Genomic DNA, 15,441 nt, shown 5'->3' with positions numbered 1-15,441 from the left:
TGCAATAACAATAGCGCGAGCTCAAACCCCAAAATCCCATCCGCAGTGACCCTTTCTCCCCTTGTCGGCACGCCTCCAATGAGCCAGCAGCGGGTCCATGACTGTTTCGGCCTTGCTGACTGTTTACAGTGGAGCTCTGACTCTATTTCCAGTTGAGTCGAAGATTAAGCAGGTGGATATTTCATATTGTTAAGCAGATGTGCAATCTCGACGCTTCTCTGGGCGTCTGTCGTCAGGATGCCTGCCTGATTATGAAGGGGGTTTTCAAAGCCCAAAGGAGGGGATCCTGATTCTTACCAATTGAGCAAGATGAGGCTGTAAGCTCAATCGGTTTGGTCAGTGGGAGCGATGCGAGGGTACGAAGAGTACGGTATTGTACTGTACATCAGTAACGCGGCGCTCTGCCACATGGCGACCGAGTTGTTTGGGAACTAGAGATTGGTGACGACCGATTCGATCTGCTGGTCAAACAAGCCATGCCGAATGACCATTGCTTCTCGCACCCATGCATTGGTTTTACTTTTTATTGCGATGATGCAGGCCTTGATTCAGATCAATCATGGCATTTAATACGAAGAAATATTCCTTCTTGTCTCGTGGTACAGACAGAATACGTCAAGCTAATAATAATGTTCTGGTGCTGGAAACCGGACTGACAGAGAGAAGCAGAGATAAACTAGATGCGTCAGTAGCATGTCTTGAAGAACCCACTCGTCTCGGCGGTACCACCATGATCTGTCGTCAGCTCAGAACAGCAGAGCACAGCACAACACAGCATGCAGCACACTGCGGTTTTTGTCCGAGGCGGGTTCGAACAGGCTGATTGGAAGAGCATATTCCAGGGACCATTCGTGTCTCATTGCTCAACATTTTGGGTGTTGAAATGCCAGGCTCAGTACAAGTTGCTATGATGCACTGTACTGTAATGGGCTGCATGGAATAAGTGAACCCCGGTGAGTCCCCTCGATGGTCGTATGTGGCTTACAGATTGCATGTCGGGCTTCCCGTTCGTTTCTGGCAGAGAGAAAAGGGCTGAGCCATTCTATTTTCCGGTCATGTCAGCGTCACAGGCTGACGTTTTGGAAAAGCTTTGAAGTCAAAAGTCAAATTGATTAATGTCGAGAATAATTGATTTCTTGGAGGCTCATCAATCAAATGCTGTGTGAGCTGGCGAGGTTGGCCAAGGAAAAGCTGCATCGCCAATCAATCATATGTTGCTGCTACCCTACCTTCTCGACTGGCGTGGTCGGGACCTTGCAGATGATTTGGTTTGGTCTGGTCTGGACATGATTGCCGATCAGCTGGGTGGATCAGGGTCCAAGACTGTTCACGAGGAGGGAAATGAGGGCATAAGTTCGATAGATTATGCAGGAGTGTCAAAGATGTCAACTGAAACTCGATGCCGGGAAATGCGAATAATAATGATTTGCAGGATATAGTTCGCATGGTCTGGGGATGATTTGCTATTGTAATTAATTAATGAAATTATACTCGTATCGCCAAACCTAGTTAGTTATGTATGTATACATATTTATTACCTGCAGTAGTGTGAAAAACTTTGGTATTGATACTGTTGCAGTCTTATCCTTGAGTTACCTGACGCTTCGATCTCTCTGTTACCCGAGACATGTAACCCAAAGATTGATCTGCCGCTCAACAATAGCTCTGCTCTTTTATACTAGAAAATTATGTTTACTTTCCTTCTCCATATACTCTTCTCGATATCTATTATCCCGATATTCTGGACCGGTCTTAACCGGAGACAGTCATGATTCAAAGGGAGCACCCGCTCTTCCGTTCCGCAATGCGGGGACAGAGAGAGAAATAAAAGAGAGAGAAAAGAACCAACCCGTAGTAGGAAAGAACAAGAGAAGCAGCAACAGAAAAACAACGAATTTATCCATTTCTCCGACATGATCCGGCCATACACCTAACATGATATGACTGACTGCATGATCGAGCAGCACAGCGCAGCGCAGTTACTTTACATGTGCATATCTTGATCGATGAAGAGCCCCGCCCCCGCAACTTCCGGCCTCAATTATTTTACAATCAAACTCCACAAACCCGACAATTCTCCTCTTCTACTATGTAAGCAAGCAGTAGGTCCAATTAATAATGAGTGTGTCAGATGAATCATTGGTGATTCAGAATCTTGACTCATCAGTCAAGTTGAGAGAGTAGATGGTCAGGGCACCGTCTTTTTTCTTTTCAGTTGCTGGACTGAGCTTCACTTTAATCCCACTCTCTTTTCAAACTCTTAATATTTTTAGACACAATTAAAGTTTCTCTTGTTCTCTCTCGAAGCCAAAACGGTTCTCAACGTCTACTAGCTACCCCTCTTCTGGCATCCTTCTCTTTGCCGTGAAACTTTACTTTGTGTCACAGCTACGAACTCTACACTTGTCTCTTGCTACCTTTACCCGAGCTGGCTGCTGTCCATTCTACCTTGGACCTAACGATTTACCCATTCTGGACATGGCCGCCCACCTAAGCAACAGCGACAGTGACTTTGAATACGACGTTTTTTCTTTCTTAGTAGTACCAATCCCATATACTCAAATCCACGAATAAACAACCACCTTCTACAGCTTCTGGCTTGCCAACGTGCCTAGCTAGACTCGACAGGGATCCCCCTCCCGGGGCATCAAGCGGAAGACCCTTGTCGACATGGGTGACACTGAGTTGTGCAACAAGGGTCATTACAGTGAGAAAGAGATGCAGTACCTGGTACGTACTGTACTTCTAGACTGACTGCTGCTACATGCGCGCCTCACTTGAGTCGTCGTCTCGTTACAGAAGCATCCACGGCCAAGCCAAAACCATGATCGCTGACATCACTTTGCTGCTACACTTGTCATATCTCGCTCTCACTCTCACTCACTGCCTTGTTGTGGACGGATGAGAAAGAGGCTTTTAAATCGCGCTTAGCGGAAAAGAATCTCGGTGATTTTATAGAAGGATTGATTCCCAATTGGCGAAACTCCGTCTTCTCTGTCACTTTATGCGCCGCCTCTTTTTTCTCTCTCTCTGTCTTAATTCACTCGCAGACCGCCAGCCTCCTGGCCTGGCCTGGCCTGGTCCTATCTGGTAGGTATTCGCTGGCTGTACAGCAAGTGGCCACTATTGTCTCTCGTATAAAAAACTCCAGAGTACATGGCCTTCTCACCGTCAAAAGGCATGTACTACTGTGTTATGTGTTGTAGGCCCGGCAATGGTCAGTCACCTCTAGCGCTGTGGGCATTATGGTCACGCTGGCAGATGGCTCCAGACTCCTCTCTCCGTCTCGCCTCGCCTCAACGGTCAACCCAGATTTCAAGGTTATACCATAGTAGCCAGGCACTGGTTTCTACTGTATGTACAGCATGTTCCGGAGAATGGGGTCCGAGGTCGCTCAACAGACCGCTACTGTCATTAGCGGGTTGTTGACAGTAGCGGATTGTCTTGGTTGTTCCTCTAATGATTTCATTTGTGTGACAAGATCCTCTGTGAGCCGATGGATGTATTTATAAGAATAACACCGTAGAAACAAGGTCCAAATAGATAGAGGTAGTGGACCGGGAATGTTGTATGCTTGTACGTTTGTATGCATGCATGCGCCACGGTCGTTCGTGTCTATTGAGGCTGCGCTGACATTTTGCACTTTTGTTACAGCAAGTCAGTCAGTCAGTCCCTGACTAGCTAGCCGTACATACACTGGCTGGCTGACCTGTAACTGTCTCAGATCTTTGACGCCTGGTCTCTTGGCTCATGACCAGTACAGTCGTCTTGTGTTTGATGTTTGGTTTCGGAAAACACTACACTTCTACCGACATTACAGGGAACGGCTCAGCATTCTGTAACATTGCTCATGGCCGTGACCCTTTCCAGGGACAAATGAATAGAGGGGCCCATCGCCATCAAAACAAACAAACAAATGAAAAAAAAAGGGTTGCCGTTCGGCGAGTGATTCAGGTGGGAAATCTAGGATAGGGATCCGGCAGGGAATAATAACATCAGGGACCCGCTCTAGTATTCGATTTCCATCCAAAATGACAGGGGTGACATGATCCCTGGCACTCACTCCTGTCACTTTTACAGCATTGTATACTGTCTGGACTGGGCAGAAGATGGGCGCTTATTTGCCTCTTCTTGCTCTACTGTATCCTTTCTGCAACATGTTGCCCATGTGCAAGTCTTGTGTTGAGTCTCTAGGACTATTAGGACAAGTTCGAATGCATATTTTACCCTTTATCAGGATGTTGAAGATCATGTTTCGGGCGTTTCGATATTGACATGTCTCTCTGTCCTCGCCAATACTCGATAAAGCGGGAGGATGTCTAACATGCTAACCGAGGAGGCAGTTAGTGCTGGCACCATTGGGAACAGCAAGGGAACTGTCAGATATTTACCCCAGTATTGTGCAATTGTCTCTATGTTCGCCCGTATGTGCTTTCTTATTGGGTTCTCTACCTCTTGTAACTGCTTAGTATGACGGTCGGAGCTGCAGAGATGCTCGATATAGCCCTGTGTCTCGTCATATGTGATGCTCGCATGTAACTCGGATTCTACAGAACATCGAGGTCACCACAACCCAAGTTCAAATATTCACCGTATAGCCTAGATAACATCTTTTTAGTTATATATGTAAACAGTTTGCATAGACCATCCGTTTGCTGTGTCTCTGATGAGCGAGCTCGAGCCGCTCGGCCCTCAGTGCCCTGACTATCTTTGATCGACCAGCAATGCACTAGGGAGTTTCGTGCCCTAGACAAGATGAATTGCAAGTACTGCTAGGATGGCATGGACTTCGTTCCGTCAAAGTATGGAATTGATTGTGTAAATGAGGAGTGATGTTAGACTTGCTGGCTTGGCCAGTCACTTTGAGGCTATCGAGGTTGATACTGAAACGAGAATGCAACATCTAGATTTCGTCAGGAAAGCTTCTTTGCAGACTAACCAGACTAGAAGCATTAACTATACGGGTGGTTATAAGCAATCTTATTATTTTGATAGCGAAACAGCTTAACATTGTTGATATCTAGGTATCCCTCATTTCACAACCAAGTATATCGTCAGCTCTCTAGGGTAGCATGAGTGACGAGGACTACATCAATAGCCATCATTCTCGCCAACATCTCGCCATGGTAACGTTTCAATAATATCGTTCGATCCATTGTATCGCGTCTGTATTACGTGGAAAGTGTCACCATCAACTGTCATATGGGTATCTGCCCCTCAAGGTCATACAACATGATAGTTACCGAATCTCTGAACCGGACGGCCTATTCTCGGCTCGTTCGGTTAAGTCGGGCCTGGTGGACACTTCTATATGCACCTATCATGCTAATGCTACTGTACTCATGTCATGTCATGCGCATGTCTATGGTTACAGCATCTTGTCAATCTTCCGGTTCAACCGCACGTTCAACATGTAACATAGACTCGAAACTGACGCTCGATGTCATCAGGCAGACAAGACTCAATAGCAAGTCAGGTTCTGACCAACGGAAAAGGAATGTGGGCATCCAAACCCAATCACTTACAAACATCTAGATTCTCTACCATAAGTCCCTCTGCTTGACATGAGGTCCCTTCGAGGCCAGAACCTTTCTGAACGACAACTTAATTCACCAGGTGGGTGCATGGACCCCAAAAGTCTCGGTTACTTTGCTGGAGGCTAGGCCTTGGCTCATGATGCGATGTGACAGTATCAAGTCCCTTTCCGTCTAATCCATACATCCTCCAACTGAAGGCCCGTATCATTGGACGAGCTTAACGGCAGCGGGCCGGACCATGATTTTCATTCAAGTGAAATCCAGTTAAAGATAAAGAAGAAGAAAATTAGAGAATGGATGATCAAATTCCAGCGTCTATCAGCTAATTCGCTCCATATTCACTGACTGAGGTCACTCTTCTCCAGTGCCTGATGATCATGCATGATAGCATCATACTGATACCCCTACTGATAGAGTTCAGAGTCTCTTACCCTCGCTTCGAGCCAACATCTTTTCTTAATGGGTGTCCGGGGGGTCTTTCGGGTAAGAAAAACCACTTAGTGATGTCGGTTATCACATATCGATTTTCAACCCGTCACTCTAACGTGACTAGCTTCCTTTCTCTATCCCAAGTTTAGCTCTCTTTAAAGTTGCGCCCCCATGAGGCGAAAAAGCACAAATCCAAATTCAAATCCAAATCGTTCTCGTTGTTCCTGTGCCTTGTGCCTGGTGTACCTGTACCCTCCCATTCTCTATCCGTCTTAGTATCTGCTCAATGCCCACCCCCACGAGAGGCGGCGTTGATTATGGAGATGGAGGCCCCGCTTCCGTTCCGAAAATGTCTTTAGCCTGCAGCATCTTGGTTTAGCTTGCTGGTCTGACCTCTCGGGAAAATCCAGTTAGTTGGCAGTTGATGGGTGAGTTGGGGCCGAGTCGAGTCGGCAAGACGGACGAGGCATTTGACTTTGTCCCGACCCAGAGGGTCCAGCTGCCATCCTTTTGCGACGGATGTGCTGGCGGCTGCTATTCTGTACTTGGATTGGAAGATCTCTAGGCTGTCGGGTAACTCACTTGGGGCCGGATGTCGACCCGAAAAGATGATAGCTTCGTTAACGTCAACTTATCAGAGGTGGATCACCGCGAGGCTGTTGATTGTACCGTAAACCAAAGACGGCCAATGATTGTAGTATTCACCATGTTGACAAGAGACGTGAATCGGCGATGGCAGTGGGTGACTTGTAACTCTGTCACATTCAACAACAGCAGACGTCAAAGGATTCCGGTCAAAATGTGATCAAAAGGCAACCGAGAAACCACGACCAACATATCATGCATGCATACATACCCTGATGATCATGTCTCGGGAGCAATCTGAGCAAATCAGCCCATCAGATCCCCAGATCTGGAGCTAGGTTCTCGATAGCCTTGCATCAGGCACAACCTGGCAAGCCCATCACGGCAGATCGGCCACCCCCAACAGTAAACTTCATACACCTGGCTGGTCCAGCAACAGTGATATTTGGAAAAATCTGGGCGAGCGCCCTTGTTATTGATCATAGTGAAGCTAGTACAGCCGCAGGCTCCACGGCTGCCCGTATCGTACATCGAGGCGAGCACGGCAGGGTAGGGTGGGCAGCATGACAGCCAGACGATGATGATGTTCTGTTGACGTTTTCATTGCCATTGCCGATACCTTTTGCCTTATTTTCCTCTTGTCCTACCCCGTTGTTCTCATGCGCTACAACAGACTCTTCCAAAGGCCCCCACTGGTGAGCCATTGCTCCCATGCCTATTGCGTTTTGAATAGTAAAATTGCGCAGTGGCCAAGGTAGAAGTAGATGAAGTGCTTGGTCTCTGCGGTATGTGTTAGTCAAAGCTTCCCGAGCCCGGGGCTAAGGAGTCGGGTCTCCTCTCCGGAAGTTGTGGGATTTGACGAACCGTGAGTGACGAAGCTGCCAAAGTTGCGACCAACAATGCAGTGCCAGGTAGGTCCCTTTCGCTCGTCGAACTAGATGGTGTAAGTACGTATTCATATGCAACGGGCTTGGTGTACGAACGGTTCGCTTGATGTGCTGTGCGATGTCCTGTCATGACATGTTAGCTCGGGTAGCAACAGATAGGTATACATGTAGACCAACCTTTTCAATGGTGAACTTGGCCATAGCCTCCTGAGCTATCATCATGTCAGCCTTGTTCCCTTTGCGCCGGCGCAGCGCGGTTATCCATTGTTTCCCATACCAACTTCAATGGACTCTTGTTGCATGTCCTCCGTCTTGTTATCCCGTCGTTAGCGATCGTGTCTGGTATATTCGGGACGCATGTCGGGTTATCTCACCATGTCGGCGGACTTGATCTGAGCTGGCTGGATATCAGCATGACGTTGTCTCGATACTCAAGGGGGTGGTGTGTGCTGCTTACCCTCGAGCTTCTCCCGGGGAATGGGAGACTCTGCCTTGGGAGCGTGAGCGTCGGCCATTGTGATTAGGATTGATGAAAGTATTCGGTTTGGGAAGCGAATGCGACTGTCACACTTCTGTTAGTTCACCTTGATGTCGCGAGGCTGACGGCCGACAACGCCTTGGTGCGCGCGCGCGCCCCCTAACATGGGACGGGATGCTAGCAGCGTTGGTTTGGAAAGGGAAGATCTGGGGCGTACGTACGCGATAAGCGCGAGGTATGGGGCGTCAGCGTTCTCGAGTGATTAGTACTGTAAAGTGAAAAAGTAAAGCAGAAAGTATTAAGTTAAGTACGGGTCAGTCAGTGGTTTGTTTGTACGGATGGAGGTGTTGATGAAACGCAACAAATGCTAAAGCCTTGTGGAGCAATCCAAAGTGCTAAAAGTGCAGTTCGCGTATTCATCCAAGACAGTGATTGGTTTGTCCTTGTTGGCCAAGCTGTAGCCTCGTTGGCGGAAGCTGCCCTGGACTGCTGGGGTTTAGAGGGTGTTTCCACGCTGTGATGGGCGACCTAATGAAAGTGGACGCCTGGGGGCGCGGCTGGCCAGTATGTAGTACGTACCTGCGCTAGCGTGTCCGTCATTCGGCATGGGATTACCCTATACTCTGTACCATACAATATTGATGGACGACAATATGAGAACCTATGAATAGGTGCTTGTTTTTTCTTTTGAAATAGTACAGTAATGATTCACTTAGGTCAGTTATTACTCTACATATTGATGTGTACTGTATTTTATTACACGTGCTTATTAGTCACTGTTCTTGTTGAGGCGTTTTGAAGGTTATCGCAAAATTGAAGTAGGATGTATGATAATCATGCACCTGGAAGATACAATAGACTTCTATACATACATACAGAATAAGATTCAATATAACAACTTTGGCGCTACAGATAACCTTTCGATAAACCCATGTTGATAGAATCAATAAGGTACATATTCATAACACTAAACTCCCGCATTCTCACGATATCAGTGCCAACTTCTACCCACTCCCTCCAGTTTTACAACACCTGGGCGTGAGCAATTGGCGAGTGAAGATGAGCACTTCATTACGGAGTAGTGGCGAGCAACATGAGCCGATTAATCTCTCAAAAACACCCCGTGAGCTCTGGTGAAGTGTAGCATCTTGGCATTGGCACACCACGCCATGAAGACCAATGGGTACAGGACATGACTGAACTCTAAAATCACACTCCAAAGCATAGAGAGACGGGACACAACATGAAGGAGACAAGAACCATGAACTGACGCATCAAGAAATTGTCAGACGCTCAATGGTCTTCGCCCAAATAAGTAAGAGGGTTCCCAAAACGCAAGTGACTAACGATCAATAGGACTGAATGCGTTCATGCCGTGTCAGAAAATAGTAAAAAAGATAATGCCAAAAGCTTGAATGAACTTTTAAGTGGCGTCATGCATTCAAGAGAATAACGCATACAGTTTAGCTTCAAAGCAGGCAGGGTATAAGAACGATGTCGTGAAACAACTACATGCACTTACCACTTGACAGCTACCACCTACCTCTGGTGTTTACCCACGGGAGTGATGAAACGCACTCACCAAGGCAGTGAGAAGCTTTCAAATTAACTTCTGATCGATTTGTATGGTGTGGTCGTTTAGTGGAGAGTGAAGCTGGTAAGTGATTTTCCGTGCAACCATCTGGATACTCATGATCGAGTGACCACATGCGGTTGCTAACTAGATTCGATGATGGGCGTATCGCTCGAAAATTTTCTCTCATTTGGTGTTCAACAATCTTCGGACCCATATAGCCATGTGATATATCTCTTGCTCATGAATCATGGACGACCAGTGACACCATGACTCATGACAACCATGTTCCAACCTCTTGCAATTAATTCCACTGCGGGAGACGTTAGGCGTACTGATTCCAGGTTGAATATCGGTTTTAGCTCTGTGAGTAGTCGTAGTTTGACGATTTTATCAAGGAGTTCCAAAGTCGATATGTCCAAGTCGTCGCTGCGTGCCCAGTTGGTCCAGTCGAAAAGTTCTCCTCAGCATCTATTATCGCCAAAAAGATACGGTTTGATAACATGGAGAGAATGAAGATGAATACAAGGCCGCGTATAGTTGCAGTCCTCAATGACGAGTGACCCAGACGATTCCGAGTAGTGGACTGAAGGGACTTCTTATACTTATCTATCTTGAGCACTTGAGCATACTGAAAGTCAGATGGCCCCCCACAAAGTTTAACAAGAATTCTCCAAAGAATAATGGCTTGCCTCCGCATTCCCTCACTAGTCATTCCAAAGCTCATGGTGTGGAGTGTGCATCTTTACATATGCTAGAATGCACATCAAGAATGCATTTTACAGCACCCCTCTGGCAGGTTTTTAACAAGAAAAAAAAAGAAAGCAGTTTTGTATGTTGTTCGAATGAAGTTGTAGCAGTATTGAAAATAATAATTTATTCAATTCATGCTTGTAATGCTTTAGCATCACGTATCGTGGTAGCGATGGTAGTGTAGCATAGGAGGTGGTAGGAATGTCGGAGCACCGAATTCAGAGCTATATTGGCATTAAACTTTTAGAATCTTTCTAGATTTATGCTCACCGCTTCTTGAAAGAAAGTTAATTATCTAGTTGCTGGGAGACCATAGACAATAGCTGGTGTTTTGAAGATCTCTCGTTGTTGCATTCAGTTAATGGTTTTTGAAAGCGATGACTTTGGTATGGAGCACCTTTTTGAAGACGAGAAATAAGAGAGTAAACTGGTGCTCGAGGTTAGAGAGACGGAATGAATCACAGAAAACATAGATGGATTCCCCTTGTCTTGGGATCTCATTGCATGTCACACGGGAATAATGATCGGCGTCTAGCAAACGCATAACGCCGCACCTTTGAACATGAACGCATATCGTTCATGAGGAATCTATCTTCATTCCCACGATGTCTCATGCGCAGCAACAATGCTTTGCAGTATCGAACAGCTATTTGGCACCGGAAGAGACAGAGCAATTCGACTATTGCGACGAAACATCTCCAAGCTTGTCGGTAATTTGGATTACTGTTACTGTCAAACAATAACATAGTAATGGTGAAATAGAGATGTGTGGAAGAATAAAACTCGAAGGAAACATCATGGGAGACAGAAGCCACTTGATTCCAGCATGACCCCTTTGGCATTCATTATGTAGGTCTTAGGTGGAAGGTGAGTTTTGGAGGCGAAAACATTCCTACATTCAGCATTCTTGAGTATATGTGATCAAAGGAGGTGATAGGACATCTGTCTTTTGTCCAGCAGACATATTTATAGCTGCCCTTCTGTCCATATCATCACAAGCAGACATCGCTGTAAAGGAAATTTTGCAATGCGGCAGAATTCTGCCATGTTCAAAGTGGAATATCTGGTCATTGAGGGATGTATCTGGACAGATGAATGGTAAAACTGATATCATGTAGGAGATACCACTCCTTATTTAACAAAATCATCCTGCTTTCATCAACATTGCAATGTTATTGTGGCGTTTGACTTGTTCGCTGGAATTTCTCCCATCTCTGAGCCTGCGGGCGGTGAAGCAAAACGTCTGCTTGTAGAAGCATCCTGGAAGCTGGATAGAATAGTGGGGTTTAAACTGTTGGAAAATTCGGGTGCACGGGCCAACGTCGGGTCCCAGCCTCGGACAATAAGAGTGTGGTAGAGAACTTTTTTTTTTCCCTCTTCTCCCTTCTTAAAGAGCTTATGTTCTTGAAAAATGACTTCACGCGTCAAACTCCCCCGGTGAACCACCATTCACCAGTGATTTGATCTATCAACAAACAATCATATCACAATGGCTTCATCAAGAATTTTCATCAAGGGATTGCCTCCCAACATCTCAGAGGCTGATTTTCGGAAACACTTCTCCGCCCAGGGTCGTGAGATTACTGATGTCAAGCTGATTCCCCAGCGACGCATTGGCTATGTGGGCTACAAGACATCCGAAGATGCCTCCAAGGCAGTCAAGTACTTCAACAGGTCTTACATTCGTATGTCCAAGATCGCCGTCGAGACAGCCAGACCCGTGAGTTACTCCTACATGTCTAGACTTGCCAATACTGATGGAATGTTAGATCTCAGACCCCGCCCTCAACAGAGCCCAGAGCGCCGCGCATTCCAAACCTGCATCGCAACCATCCACCACGATCAAGGGCAAGGAACAGTCGGCTGAGAAAGACTCTGACTCGACCTTGAGGAAGCGCAAGCGAGATGAGCCCCAAGCTGCTGCGGACCACAAGCTACGCGAATTCCTTCATGTAATGAAGGAAGGTAGGGAGGGCGCCGTCGATGATGGTGTCCACGGTGGACTCGGCGATGGAGTAGCTGCTGTAGCTGCCAACGCCGTTCCTGAAGAAGAGAGTGATGATGAGTACGAGCAAATACCTGCTCGGAAGGAGAAGCAGCGCAGAATCGAACCTCCAGCGAAGCCTCTTGTTTCTGAGACGTTGCCTTCGTATCTTAAAGAAGAAAAGCCGGTCTCTGATATGCAGGATAAAGCTCCTGCAGCTGACGAACCGGTGGAGTCTGCAGATGCGGCAAAGCCCAACCCAGAAAAGCAGGAGGTTGTTGCCGAGGATGACGATTGGCTTCGTTCACGCACAAACAGACTGCTGGACCTTGTTGATCCCGATGATCTGGAACGAACACCTGTGCAAGGGCCTTCAGTAATCGAGACCGATCATGCACAGGGAGGCGATGCAATGGAAATCACCCCAGCCGACCCGCCAACCGCGCATGACGTGGAGGTGGTTGAACCTGCGCCTGTGGCAACAGGGGGTGAACCGGCAGAGGACGACTTGCTTGAGGCGATCCGTCGAACATCTCGACTTTTTGTCCGAAATTTGCCCTACAGCGCCACCGAGGATGATCTTCGGGAGCGCTTTGAGCAGTTTGGAACTGTTGAAGAGGTATGTTTCTACTCATTTTCTTTTTATTTTCTATGCAAAACTCCGCAACGTGATGAACCTCAGATAGGGACAGCTTATACTTCGGTATTTGATGAGAACCTTGAGACGAATATTTTAGTAGATGCTTCGATTAGCTGAACTGTTGCCAATTTCACTGCATTTCTTGAAGATTTTACTAGTACGAACATCAGCTAACAACTGTTGGATATCTAGGTTCATCTGCCCGTCAACAAGTCAGGTACCAGCAAGGGGTTTGCCCTGATCTTGTTTACTGAGCCTTCGGGAGCGGTTGAAGCATTCCAAGCCATGGACCGGGCGACGTTTCAGGGGCGTATTATTCACATCATTCCTGCCAGTGCTAGGAGAGACACTGCTTTGGACGAGTTTACACTCTCCAAACTGCCTCTCAAGAAACAAAACATGATCCGCAAGAAACAGGAGGCATCCACAAATACCTTCAACTGGAATGCGCTGTATATGAGCCAGGATGCCGTCAATGCATCAGTTGCCAACCGTCTTGGTGTTTCAAAATCAGAACTCCTCGACCCTACCTCAGCTGATGCTGCTGTAAAGCAGGCCATCGCGGAGACAAGCGTCATTCAAGAGACCAAATCCTATTTTACCGCTAATGGGGTGGACCTTGAGGCTTTCAAATCAAAGAAGCGGGGTGACACGGCCATTTTGGTCAAGAACTTTCCCTATGGTACTACGATCGACGAGCTCCGTAAGCTTTTCGAGGAGTCCGGGCCTGTGCTGAGAGTTTTGATGCCCCCAAGCGGGACAATTGCTATTGTCCAGTTCTCCCAGCCTAATTACGCCAAGTCCGCTTTTGGGAATTTGGCATATCGCCGGATTGGCGATAGCGTTCTCTTTTTGGAAAAGGCGCCAAGTGATATCTTCACAGGCGGCGACCAACTAGGCCAAGCCGTGTCGCTAAAAGATCGACAGGCTCCGACGGTCCAAAACCTTAGTGTGAACGACTTGCTGTCACGCGGTGATAAGCCGGAGGAGGAGTTGGAAACAACTTCACTGTTTGTGCGAAACTTAAATTTCTCCACTACCACATCTCGGCTTGCAGAAACTTTCCAGTCCCTCGACGGATTCGTCTCGGCCAGGGTCAAGACTAAGATGGACCCGAAGAAACCAGGGCAGACACTTAGCATGGGCTTTGGTTTTGTGGAGTTTAGGACCAAGGGTCAAGCGCAGGCTGCTCTCAAGGTCATGGATGGTCATGTCCTTGAAGATCACACACTCGCTGTGAAGGCATCGCACAAGGGTCTCGATGCTGCTGAGGAGAGACGTCGTGAGGACAAGGCCAAGAAGTCCGCTGGGCAACGTACCAAGATCATCATCAAGAACTTGCCTTTCCAGACGACCAAGAAAGACATCAGGTCTCTCTTTGGAACCTATGGTCAGCTCAGGTCGGTACGCCTTCCTAAGAAGGCTGACTACACCCCTCGGGGTTTTGCTTTTGCAGACTTTGTCACTCCCCGCGAAGCCGAGAACGCGCTAAATTCGCTGAGGGACACCCACTTGCTGGGTCGCAAGCTTGTCTTGGACTTTGCTGAGGCAGACGCAGTTGATGCCGAGGAGGAGATTGCAAAGATGCAGAAGAAGGTTGGAGGACAAGTCAACAAGGTGGCCCTCCAGCAATTGACTGGTAAGGGAAGGAGCAGGGTCAATATTGGCAATGAAGACGAGGAGATGGACGGTTGAGTATGGAGGAGAAAACTATAGAGATACTATTTACTACCTCGATCCGATACAGAGGGTTGCGACAAGGCTGAGTGTTCCTGTTCCTGTTCCTGGACCTGATCCCGCACGCACGACTGGCCTCGCTCTTGACGAACCAGCAGCTCTACGCCGTTCTCCCTTGGCAAGGGTCATGGTCACTGCAGAACGGATGGCATGCATTACTCGCAACGCTTATTCGGAGTGGCTTCGATCTGGACCAGAGGTTCGTCAAAGAATTCATCGCCCTGGCAGGGGACACTGCGGATCCTCTTAATGTCTGATTCTAATCTCGAATACATACCTTTCCGTACCTTGCGCCGTTCGTTCTGAAGATGTCTTTGAGATCCCCCAATACACGCCCCTCCCTCACCAGTCCCCTGATGATTGGCGATAGTCGTCGCGGCCCCGCCCTGACACTCCCTTGCATGCTAACGCCCTCGATCAGAGCTCCAAGCTGCCATGTGCTGGTGGCTTCTGCAAGCACTCACAATTGGCCGCCACTACTACCGATGTGAGTTTCCCTCCGGGCAAGGTCAGGTCGGTTCCCCGCCGGCGGAGCTCGCTTTGGTGTTGTTGGAGATGGAGACGAGGCGGCGCCCTTCCCACCCCCATACCATCCCATTACCATACCCTTTTGGTGGATAGATGATGAATGGTTTGATGTTTGATCGTTTTGGAGTAGAGTTGACGAGGGGCGCCTCCAGCCCTGGTCTCCGCAGACTATCTATGATATACTCCCCAGTCCTGGATTTATAGATGTTTATTAAATATCTCCTGGTAATTCTTCGTTCCAGTACCCAAACACTCCTTTCTTCAGATGCATACATCTATCCCACCATTCCACGTCTTGAATTCCTTTCAA

At 47.6% G+C, this 15,441-nt stretch overlaps 3 protein-coding genes across 3 annotated transcripts, besides 2 other annotated features; 2 read left to right on the top strand and 1 right to left on the bottom strand.

The window, feature by feature from the left end:
• Positions 1-742: 742 nt before the first annotated feature.
• Positions 743-786: a microsatellite.
• A 1,884-nt stretch (positions 787-2,670) lies between these two features.
• On the top strand, positions 2,671-3,842 carry FPSE_11667 (uncharacterized protein; the record flags this gene model as incomplete). Its single annotated transcript, XM_009264784.1, has 6 exons — positions 2,671-2,707; positions 3,051-3,090; positions 3,207-3,354; positions 3,544-3,576; positions 3,655-3,665; positions 3,725-3,842. 6 exons carry the CDS (start codon positions 2,671-2,673, stop codon positions 3,840-3,842), a joined length of 387 nt encoding a protein of 128 aa, XP_009263059.1.
• Positions 3,062-3,081: a microsatellite.
• A 3,424-nt stretch (positions 3,843-7,266) lies between the features above and the next one.
• Positions 7,267-7,953, bottom strand: FPSE_11666 (uncharacterized protein; the record flags this gene model as incomplete). The annotated part of the gene is made up of 7 exons (XM_009264783.1): positions 7,267-7,331; positions 7,416-7,485; positions 7,535-7,561; positions 7,616-7,650; positions 7,716-7,749; positions 7,813-7,835; positions 7,896-7,953. The coding sequence occupies 7 exons, from the start codon at positions 7,951-7,953 to the stop codon at positions 7,267-7,269; spliced, it is 312 nt and encodes a 103-aa protein (XP_009263058.1).
• A 3,778-nt stretch (positions 7,954-11,731) lies between these two features.
• Positions 11,732-14,561, top strand: FPSE_11665 (uncharacterized protein; the record flags this gene model as incomplete). The annotated part of the gene is made up of 3 exons (XM_009264782.1): positions 11,732-11,962; positions 12,012-12,845; positions 13,059-14,561. 3 exons carry the CDS (start codon positions 11,732-11,734, stop codon positions 14,559-14,561), a joined length of 2,568 nt encoding a protein of 855 aa, XP_009263057.1.
• Between the last annotated feature and the right edge of the window lie 880 nt (positions 14,562-15,441).

The sequence above is a fragment of the Fusarium pseudograminearum genome, chromosome 1, assembly GCF_000303195.2.
Source record: "Fusarium pseudograminearum CS3096 chromosome 1, whole genome shotgun sequence".
In the NCBI taxonomy this organism is placed as follows: domain Eukaryota; kingdom Fungi; phylum Ascomycota; class Sordariomycetes; order Hypocreales; family Nectriaceae; genus Fusarium; species Fusarium pseudograminearum.
Note: the sequence above shows the minus strand (reverse complement) of the source record. Positions and strands in the feature narration are given on the sequence as shown.